At 40.3% G+C, this 11,477-nt stretch overlaps 1 protein-coding gene across 1 annotated transcript; it reads left to right on the forward strand.

Annotated features, from left to right (window-relative positions):
• The first annotated feature begins 421 nt into the window (after positions 1-421).
• LOC149167639 (RINT1-like protein MAG2) lies at positions 422-1,549 on the forward strand. The gene is made up of 3 exons (XM_089431573.1): positions 422-856; positions 1,005-1,112; positions 1,353-1,549. The coding sequence occupies exons 1-3, from the start codon at positions 562-564 to the stop codon at positions 1,523-1,525; spliced, it is 576 nt and encodes a 191-aa protein (XP_089287699.1). The 5' UTR covers positions 422-561; the 3' UTR covers positions 1,526-1,549.
• Positions 1,550-11,477: the final 9,928 nt, after the last annotated feature.

Here is an 11,477-nt window from a genome sequence, read left to right on the forward strand (position 1 = left end):
CAAAGCATAAAATGCTTTCCAACCCCCCAAAGCTCTTTTTTTTTTCTAAACCATTCCAGCTTAGATTTTTGTTGAAGTTAATTCCGAGGGATTTGTAATCCACAACTTCTACCAGAATGTTGCCTTCAAAGTAGAACTTACACTGGTTATATTTTCTTTTCTTAGAGAAGACCACTACTTTCATTTTGCTGATATTGACTTGCATCCCCACACTTCTATAAAAATGCTCAAGGGATAGTAAGTGCTCTTGCAAACCAAGAATGATAAGTCTTATAACAAACTTGCCCAAATAGAAAACAAAACTCTAATCATGAATTATCACTTATTTTTCATAAAATTGTATTAAAATGATAAAGTACCATTAACTTTTTCTTCCATTATTCTTGCTTGTGCTTTGGGATAGCTGCAAAGTTAAAATCCGCCCCCATCTACAAAGTCGGTTTCTCTCCTACATGGAATTCTTAAGTCTCGCTCTTAGGGGAAGCGCTTGCGAAAGAACTAAAGAAGCCATGAACCAGCAATCGGAAATGGGAAAGTGCTTACGAGAGAACTAAAGAAGCCATGAACCAACAATCGGAAATGGAATGCCCGTCACTGCCCAATCCCACTGACTTATCATCGTCCATTATTCAGTATCTAGATGAGAATTTTAAGAGCTACGATGATTTAGCAAAGGCTCCTGATCTGGCTTCTCAGTTGACTGATGAATGCCGGAAAATAGATGAATCTCTCCACGATGTCCATGCCAAGATTGCACACACAATTCTGGAATGGACTCGTCGTTCTGAAAACATTGGAGATTTGCTTCGACAGCTCGCCCTCGAAATGCGCACCGATTTATCTCATACAATTTTAGGTAGAGTTCCACTCCCACGCGCCCCCACTGTTCGCTAAACTTTTTTATAGTGTGTTTGCCTGTATGCGATGGGTTTTCTTCATTTGAAACAATTATTCATAGACTTTTTCATGACATGAGGTGGGTATGTTTCTCTCATTTCTTACAGAGGGGAAGAAGTCCAAACCTTTTGGCAGAAACGAACAAACGCTGGTTGAAGAACTGCCAGCACTTGCAAGAGAGGTAGCTCGAGTTGAGAAAGTTAGGATCTATGCAGGTTTGCATTCGGAGTCCTTTCACAACCTTTTGTTAATTCACTTATTGCCAACATTATTAGGAAATTGCATGATTAGTTACCGCAAGTTTATGTTTTCTTTTATTTTGTTCGCACTGTTTCCCCTGTTTTCTCCAACGTTTTGGGGCTTACATTGCCACTTATTTGATCTTCATGAGTGCCACTGCCCCATAAATTTCTGGTCCTTTTGTTTATGGTGATTTTAAAGATGAGTTGTTGCAGAGACTACATTGAAGCTGGAAGGTTTAGTTGGAGATCTTGAAGATGCTGTCTCAGGTGCCATGGCTGCAAATTCTAGAAAGCAGTCTGCTCGAAAAATTCTAAAAGCTTTTGATTCTGAGGTGAGTGATGGTCCTAAAAGCTGCCTCGTTGCGTTCGGGATTTTGCTGTCATGATTTTCCCCTTGAGACTGCGTGTGTTTTGCTGTTTAAATGGTGTTGTAACATACCAATAATGATCATAGCATTGATGGAAATCTACATGTTTATTTATTAGTTATCAGAGTACCGTAACTAAATTAGATTTGACTAAGATATATAGCGTGTTACATAACATTTTCACTGGGTAATAATGTTAATAATTTTCAATTCATATTTATTACAAACCAAAGGAATAGAAAAAATGGGAAATTCTGTGGTCATCAACAAGAAACCCCATCGAGTGTTTTTCAAGAAATCCCAAAGCTTACGTCTTCAACACTCTGTTTAGATAAGAAACAAAATTGTCTCTTCTATTAGATGTGCCGCAAATCTTCCATTGTACTAGATATCTGATATACTGGATAGAATGTCCTTGATTCCTTAATACACTAGAATCTCAAGAATTAGTCTGCTTCTGTTAGTGTGCCCCACCAATCTTCTCTTGAAGTCTGGAGACCATCCACTGATAACACCTCAAGATTATGCAAATTGTATGAGTTTTCAATATTGTCAATAGCTAGAACGATCATGATTTAAATTGCAGTGGAATTGCATTTTTTTGCCTTAAAAAAAATTCATACTTTCTATCTGATAGAGGGAGAAGATTACATGTTGTAAATGCTTAAGGCGTTCAGGCATTAACAAACAAGTTCCTTTCCTTGCCTAGATCTTCAAGAGACTCATCATCCTATCAACGCTATTCACCAAAAAAGCAGTGCAATTAAAAAAACCCCAATGCTGACACATTGCCTGTTGGTTTGGGTTCATTCCTTTGCAATTTACCACTCAGAAATATCATCACTCCATACATAAATTAACTTATAGAGTATTCATCTGTCCGGAAAGAAAACAAGGTAACCAGATTTAAGTTGCTGTCAAAGAGAGAACAGTGGCTGGCTGAGTGATACCATCCTTGGTTTCAATTTGCTCCCTTTGGCCCTGTTCCATATCCAGACGCTGTTTTGAAAGAGTATCAGCTGTTGTATTCAGTTCTCACTAAGCATGTCTGACTGTGATTGAAGTAAACTGTGCTTCCATTCTTTTGAGCTGATAAAGAATGGGAGAGAGTACCAAGCTTTCCATCATGTATATTCCTTTCATCCAGTTGATATATACCATTGAATATTCCATAACTTGCAAATCTGGTACATTCTGTGCTCCAGCAATTCTTACTAATAATTTAAGTGCCAACATCTCAGCCTGATTGTTTGTACCATGTCCCAGACATTCTCTGAACTTCATGTAGTATGTTTATCCGAGAAAAAGAATGCTCCCAGCTCCACATTTTGGTGGCATACCTTGCTTTGCTCCATTGAAGAATCCCCAAGAAACGTTTTTGTCTATTATCACTCTTGTTATCTGCCTTGGGATTTTAACTCTGACAGGTTTCTTAAGCCTCTCATAAATTGATCAGATTTGAACGGAACATTCGAAAGAAGGGATGATGTTATCATTGAATATTGCTGAATTTCTTGAGAGCTAAATACCCAGGCAGTCAACAGTGGAAATTCTCTAATGGCTTTGAAATCCGTTTTGTCAAACCAGTCCTTAAGACATTTTTCTACAGGTCCTTTTTGCCATATCACTTTTAGACCTGCAAGCTCTTCCATCTCATGCCAAACACATTTAGTATAAGGGCATCTTACCAGCAAATGGTTGATATTTCTTTGCCCTGTTTGCAGGGATACACCACAGGAGGATCACATGGAGGTCCAGGTCCATACCTGATAACTCGTTGAGGCTTCTTGAATTAAGGCACAAAACAAGGAACCCATTCTCGCTACAATTTTCAACACTCCCTCTTAGCGAGGAAGGTGTTCCTGGAAGAACCTCGTCCACCTAGATCTGTCTTCAACACTGCCAAGTTCTCCGCTGCTGCGACTGCTCCCTCTGAACTAGAAGGCTTCTGTGCTTTCTTCTGCGGAACCTGCTTTGCAGACCTGTTCTTTCCCACCATGTTCTACGAGTCCATAATCTGCCACTATCAATGATCACAACTCCTTTTGTGTCACTAAACTTTGGCCCAAACAGTTTGCCCTCTAGCTGCTCCTTTGTCCATCAAGGATGCAACACATAGGGACTTCTTTTAGCTGTTCACAACTCTGTTTGTGAATAGCTCTTTGGTTGCCCACTTCTGCCTTCCTTTGCTGCTATGATGAAGACAAGTCAAGGGCATGAAGGCTGCCCACTTTCACTGTAGAATGTCCTTCTTCAACAGTAGACTAGGGCTGAATACTAATCCCTCTTGGCTACTTCCTTTGTCCCTTCAAGGATCAACCCTGAGCTTCAACAATTCTGCTGCTCCAATCAGATTTGATGTCCTTCTAAAATCCTGTACTTAGGGCTCCAAAGACACCTTGTAACTGCCCTCCAAACAGTACATAAGATGTCCACCAAAACTGTCCCAAACTGGGACAATCAATCTAACAAACAGCACCGACTTAGAAGGAAATTTACCATACCTGAGACATTTCTGTCCCAAATCTCTGGTCCTGTGCATGCACTCAAGGCTGCAGCTTTCTGTCCTGGTTAAGGCTGTAGCAGCTGCTACAGCCCTTCTACTCGGTCTCAAACTGCTGCAAAAACTTTGCACCTTCCTCTTCTAACGAGTCCACTCCTGCGCTGTACTTTTGAGACTACTTGGTCCTCAATACCAGCCACCTGTAGGCCTTACGACCCTCCCAATCTAGGCTACAGGAGCTCTGCCTCCTTATCAAACTCCACAAAAATCTGCGGCCTATTCCTGAGAGAAATAACACTTCAAACTGTCCACAAAACTGCCCAGAATTCGTCCTGCAGCCCTCTTCCTCAACCTGCTCTGATACCATGTAGAAAATACATGAAATTCTGATATGTTAATATGAGCGATCTGAGGTATAATTTCTTCTCGTATAAACACAAAAATTCTCTAACAAACTTTGCAGCGGAATAAGAACAGAAATAAACACAATTCACACAATTCAAGACACAGAATTTTTAGGGAACCCAACTGGGAAAACCCTCTGCTTGTTGAGAATATTATTGATAGAAACTGAGGAATGATCTCTTACAATACAACTCTGTTTTCAATAGAGAATACACCCTTCTCCCTGCCTTGCCTAGGCTTGAAAAACACACTTGCTGTAGCCTGATCTGCTCCCTAAATCCTTGCGCAATAGGTGCTCCTATTAAATAGGAATTTCCTCCTATTTCTATGCGCACTACCCAAGGGAACTCTTCCTCACAATAATTCTGTGCACAAGTTTCTCTTGCACACTCTTCCTCACAAGCTCACACACAACCTTGTGCATACTCCTATTGCTTTGTCTCACCAGCCCATGCTCACAAAACAATGAGTAACAATGTGCCTTCGCTCCTTTTAAAGCAATTTGAATGGCCAAATTTGGTGAGTTTCTAATTAAGGAGTTTGCTTTTGTGATTGTTTGAGTTAGCATGAGTTAACTACTCATGCAACTCGTCCTATCTCTTGAGACTCAACCACAAGTTCTTTTCCTCAATTAACTCGCACTAGAAGACTGATAACTCGGCCTTCCACTTTGACACATCAGTTAACTGCTTCATGAACACTTCCTAAATTTTAGGAATTCGCCCTAAATTTTAGGAACTTGTCCTACTTTTTAGGAATTAGCTCCTAACTCATAGGAACTCGTGCATGCTCAAGGAGAAACTCGTTGAGGCTCCTTGAATTAAGGCACAAAACAAGGAACCCATTCTCACTACAATTTTCAACAATAAGTAGCGGAAAACAATCAAGAGATAGAACACATGCACACAAATTGATACTCTTGTTTACCCAAGAAACCCAAATGGGAAAACCTGCTTTCTTTGTTGTGGTATTTTATTAACTGTTCTTTGAGCAATTGGATCTATTACAATTCACGCTGCTCCTGCAGCTAGCAACTTGTCACTGAGAACACACTTGTTCTCCTGCTGAATAGCCTTGACTTGCTCCAAGGATCCCTAATCCATGCTCCTATTTCCTTGCGCACCGGGGCTTCTATTTCCTAGCGCACAAGAGGCCCTATTTCCGTTTATCATAGTTGGCGTTGCTACACATGCAACGATTTTTATGGTAAGAGACTACGACCCAACTACTCAATACAACAATTTATTAGATCGCGTTCTTAGACATCGTGATGCAATTGTATCACACCTCAACTGCGTATGTATATTCTTAGGTTTCCATAGTTTTGGTTTGTGTATTCATAATGCCCCTATTCTTTCGTAGACAAGCCTCTTAAATATGTGCGCACTTGCTCCTCAAGAATATGCACTCCACAATCAAAGAATTGATCTCACAAGAATAGTGATCTTGTGCTTTTGTCCTCCTCTTTATAGATAAAATTCGAGCGGGAAAGAAGACCAATTCAATTACGAAGTTTGAATTCTGATTGTGAGTTAATTGAGAGTTCTACTCGTCCTTTCTCCAATCAACACTAAAGACTTAACTCGTTCTAACCGAACTTGTAACTGCCACCTCATCTCGTGGTCAAACTAAAGAAGACTCCACATAACTGAAGCTCCAACATTACACATGCAAACTTGATGACCATTCCAGTAAACTGGAAAACAACTCATTGTAATTGAAGTCTATCTCATGAATTCGTACTCATGCTAGGGAAAGAAAAACTTGTGGTCTTCACTAGCTAAGGCACAAGCCAAAAGGCCTTCACTCACTACATTTTCAACACTCCCTCTTAGTGAGGAAGGGATTCTTTACAACTCCCAACTTATCTCTGAAATAGACGAAACTACCTCTTGCCAATGCCTTGGTCAAGATATCTGATATCTGTTGTCTGCTCCTTTGTTGGAATGTACGGTAGCTTCACTATCCCTTTCTGCACACAATCCCTGAGATGATGATACTTGATCTCGATATGCTTGGAGCAATCATGAAACAATGGATTCTCAGAGAGCTTAATGCAACTCTGATTGTCACAGTGTATCACAGTAGGCTCCATCCCCTACTTGAAAAGTCCCACAAACATCTTCTTCATCCAGATAACTTTGAACGTTGCCAAACTAGAAACCATGTACTCGACCTCTGCTGAACTGAGTCCAACTGATCTTTGCTTCTTGCTGAACTCGGAAACAACTGCTGACCCAATGTTGAAGACCCCACTTGAAGTACTCTTCCAATTTGTGGAGTTTCCTGCCCAATCTGCATTTGTGAAGCCCTCAAACCTCACTCCATCAACTTGTCTATACTGTAATCCATAATCTGCCATGCCTTTGAGATATCTCAAAACATGCTTTGCAACAACCCAGTGAACTTTGGTAGGATCCATCATGAACTGGTTCACTGCAAAACATATGTTAGGCCGTGTGTTGACTAAGTACATCAACGACCTGATGAGTTGCCTGTACAATGTAACATCTACTTGCTCTGCTCTGCTAGCATCCACCTTCCTCCAGTTTGTGACTAGAGGCGTGGTCATGGGCTTGCAATCCTGCATATGAAACCTCCTGAGGATCTTTGTAGTGTACTTCCCCTGCCCCAAGAAGATTTCCCCATCACCCTGCCATACCTCCAACCCAAGGAAATAGTGCATAAGCCCTATGTCCTTCATCTCAAACTCTCTTGCAAGGTCTGCCTTGCAATCCTGAATCAAGTTGTCTGCTCTAGTCAAAATAAGATTGTCAACATAGAGCACTAGAATGGGCGGAGCCGTTCAATTGTGATGTAATACAGGTTGGCATCTGCCTCACTCCTAGTGAAGCCCAATCCTCGAAGGTAGTTATCAATGCAAGTGTACCATGCTCTCGGTGCTTGCTCGAGCCCATAAAGAGCTCTCTTGAGGAAACAAACATGAGTGTCTCTACAGAAAGTCTCAAACTCCTCTGGCTGCTCCATATATATCTCCTCCACAACCACTCCTGTTGAGGAATGTTGTCTTCACATCCATCTGGTGGGTCTTCCATCTCATCTGAGCTGCAAGTGCCAGAATAGTCCTGATGGATGTATAACATGCCACTGGAGTGAATGTCTCCTCATAGTCAATGCCCTAACTTGCGAGAGGCCCTTGGCCACAAACTTGGCCTTGTACTTCTCCACACTCCCATCTCCTCCATGCTTCAACTTGTACACCCAGCATGAGCCTACCACTGATTTGCCTTCTGGTTGTGGCACAATCTCCCAAACATCGTTCTTCATGATGGAGGAATATTCCTCCACCAAGGCATTTTACCAAACTTGTTGATAGGTTGCCTCCTCATAGCAAGAAGGCTCTGTGTCTAATAACTCAATCATCAATGCCATATATCCGGTGCACCTCTGTGGCTACTCGCTCTACTTGAACATAGAGCTAGGAGTCTCAACTCGCTCCTGTGCCTCCTGAATCAACCTCTCGACCCACTTGGCTCTCTTCCTCCCTGTGCTGGGAGTCACTGACCGAGTGGCTGCCTCCACTCGTCTTGGTCTCTCCTCCTCAATTTGCAATGACTCCTCGTAATCTTGCTGTATAGCCTACTTGCCACCTGGTTGAGACAGTCTATGATACTGGCTGAGGCTCCTGCTTCGAAGCAAGTAGCTCCTCCTTAGGTACTCCAACTTGCTCTCGTTCCAAGGATTCCCTTAGAGCTTTGTTCTCTTCAAACGTCATGTCCAGCCTAATATCTGTCTTCTTGAGTGATGGTATATATAGTGTACACCATGTATGCTTGAGATGTTGTTAAGATTTGGCAGCTCAAGGATGAATTTCTTTTTGAAGAAATCATATCTTTCAATTATGTTTGAACCACCTATAATAAAATTTCATTTCTGACAATTCTAATAGAACATTTAGTTTTTTTGCAAAATACATTTAGCTTTTTGCAAAATACATTCAAATTTCTGCAAAGTACATTCAGTTTTCTGCATAGATCTTTCAAGTTTCTGCATAGAAATGTTGTTGACTATGCTTGGAGGCTTTTCTCTTGTTTGGGAGACTTTTATCACCAGCATCAACAATATTAACATTATTATCACATTTGATGAGCTCATGAGAAAGTGTATTCAAGAAGAGGCTAGAATGATCTCCAGAGGGAGAATTTCACATCACGAAGAAGGAGAACCTATTGCATTTTCAGCCTATGACAAGAGAAAGAAAGGTAATAAAGACTTTCATCATTTTTCAAAGAAATCCGCATTCAAATCAAAGGATTCCTTTAAAGAAAATCTAGACATGTCAAAAGTTAGATGCTTTAACTATCAAAAGCATGGCCACTTTGCTCGTGACTATAGAGAAAGAAGAAGAACACCTAGATTCGAAAACAAATATGATTATAGAAAAGACACTTTTGAAAATCAAAGAAAAGACCATCCTAAGAAAATAAGAAATCCAAGGTATAGAAATAATGCAGCGGAAACTCAATCAAAATAATTTCTTATTTCTGCTCTTTCCAAATCTTCTTCCGCAGATTCATTTGATAGCTGGCTAGTTGATAGTGGTGCTTCCAAACATTTTACTGGTTACAAAGAAGCACAAAGAAGCACTCTCTAATCTAGTTGAGAGGGAGACTAATTTAAATGTTATCCTAGGAGATAATTCTACTCACTAAGTTAAAGGTTATGGTTTAGTTTCATTTCAGTTAGATGATGAAAAATCTATCTTTCCGCAAGAAGTTTTGTATGTACTTGGTTTGAAAAAGAATTTCGTATCCATATTTGCTCTAGAAGATAAAGGAATGAAAGTTTTCTTTTATCAATGGAAAAGTTCTAACCTGGCCTTTGAACTCAAGTATGAGAGAATCCTTTACTGTTGGATCAAAATGTGAAGGGCTTTACAAAGTCAGTGGTAAACCTATTAATGCACTGGTCCATGATATCAATCTTCAGTGTGAGCTATGGCAAGAAAGATTTGCTTACCTACACCATAAAGCCTTACCTCATGTAAAGAAGATGGTTTCTGGAATGCCTGAGATCAGAATGGATCATGGACTTTTCCCAGGATGTGTAAGTGGAAAGCATGTAAAGGGACCATTCCCTTCAAGCAGAACAAAAACTAGTTAGGTACTTCAGCTCATACATTCTGATTTATGTGGACCTATGCCTATGACTTCTCTTGGTGGCTACTTGTATTTCATAATTTTTGTTGATGATTTTTTTTGCAAAACATTGATGTCCTTTTTGAAAAAGAAAGGGGAAGCTTTTGACATGTTCAGAGATTTAAAGGATCTGATTGAAAATCAAACTGGAAAGCTGATCAAAGCTTTCAGATCTGATAATGGGGGAGAGTTCATCTCCAATGATTTTAATGATCTTTGCAAAGACGTTGAAATAAAGAAATAAACCATTGTGCCGTACAATCCACAACAAAATGGTGTGGCTGAGAGGAAGAACAAAACCATTATGGAAGTGGTCAGAGCCATGCTGCATGATCAAAAGCTACCAAAGTTTCTGTGGGGAGAAGCTGCAAATACCGCTATTTATGTGCAAAACAAAACTCCTCATCAAGCCTTAGACAATAAGACTCTTGAAGAAGTCTTCACTGGTGAAAGGCCTGAGGTGAGTCATTTGAGAATCTTTGGCTGTCCTGTGTACTTCCATGTGCCGAAAGAGAAAAGGAACAAACTAGAAGTTTCAGATAAGAAAGGCACGTTTGTTGGTTATTGTGATAATTCAAAAGCTTATAGAATTTATGTACATGGTCAAAGAAATATAGAGTTTAACAGAGACGTAACATTTGATGAAGATGCAACTCTTGGAAAAGCAAGAGACTCTCCTCCTCCTGCCATTGCTAAAAGACAAGTTAATGTAAAAGAGTCTACATCTGAGTCTGAACCGGAACCTGAGAATGAGCTTGCTAATAATCCCATGGGTTCCATGGATCCTCTAGATCCTCCACCACATGATCCTTCTACTAGAAAGATACCGTTATGGCTACGAGATACTTTTCAAGATGTTGAACAACATGCTGCCCTAAGAGGAACGTTCAAAGAAAGTAAGAAGCCAAGTCGGTTTCAAGGGTATGTTGTTGCCATGAGCAATATCATTCAGGCAGAACCTTGCACCTTTGAAAAAGCTGCAAAAGAACAAGTATAGAAAGATGCCATGGCCTAAGAATACGAGTCCATCGTCCATAATGATGTCGGGGAAGTGGTTCCTAGGCCTCAAGGTAAATCTGTTGTCACTTCCAAATGGTTCTTTAAGATTAAACATAGTGCAGATGGTAGTATTGAAAAATATAAGGCTAGATTTGTAGCTAGTGGTTTCTCTCAGAGAGAGGGAATAGATTGTGATGAGATTTTTACACTTGTAGCTTGATATACTACTATTTGATTTGTTGTTGCCTTAGTTGCTAGCTAGGGATGGACTCTTCACCAAATGGACGTGAAAATTGCTTTCTTGCATGGCTTCCTTAAGGAAGAGGTATTTGTGGAACAACCACAAGGCTTTGAAGAGCATGACAGGGAAACTCATATACACAGAGTGAAGAAAGCCTTATATAGGATGAAGCAAGCTCCAAGAGCTTAGTATGCTTGCATTGATAGCTACTTGATGAAGCTTGGTTTCACCAGAAGCAGTGCAGGTCCAAACTTCTACTTCAAGACTGTTTAAGCTGCAAGACTTAATCTGACAAATCCCACAAAATATAAACAACTCATTGGTGCATTGATGTTTTTGGTAAACACTAGGCTTGACATATGCTTTGTTGTAAACACTTCAAGTCAATATATGATTGAACCCTTTCATGCCATCTAGATTGCTGCAAAACATGTACTCAGATACTTGCATGGAACTATCAATCTAGGATTGAAATACACTGCGAAAAATGTAAGACTTCATGGATATACTGATGTTGATTGGGATGATAACTCTGCTGATAGAAAGAGCACTTCTTGGTGTTGCTTTAGCATGGGATCTGCCATGATCTCTTGGATGAGCAGAAAGCAAAATTCTATTGCACTGAGTACCACTGAAGCTGAGTACATTACTGCTAGCATGGCT

Source organism: Pinus tabuliformis, chromosome 5_1 (genome assembly GCF_031772625.1).
Source record: "Pinus tabuliformis cultivar Carrire ecotype Pingquan chromosome 5_1, CPIR1, whole genome shotgun sequence".
Lineage (NCBI taxonomy): Eukaryota > Viridiplantae > Streptophyta > Pinopsida > Pinales > Pinaceae > Pinus > Pinus tabuliformis.

Coding starts and splice junctions, on each gene's coding strand:
- LOC149167639 (XM_089431573.1), top strand. CDS start 562: ATGAACCAACAATCGGAAATGGAATGCCCGTCACTGCCCAATCCCACT. Junction 857..1,004: donor TTTATCTCATACAATTTTAG/GTAGAGTTCCAC, acceptor CATTTCTTACAG/AGGGGAAGAAGTCCAAACCT. Junction 1,113..1,352: donor GAAAGTTAGGATCTATGCAG/GTTTGCATTCGG, acceptor GAGTTGTTGCAG/AGACTACATTGAAGCTGGAA.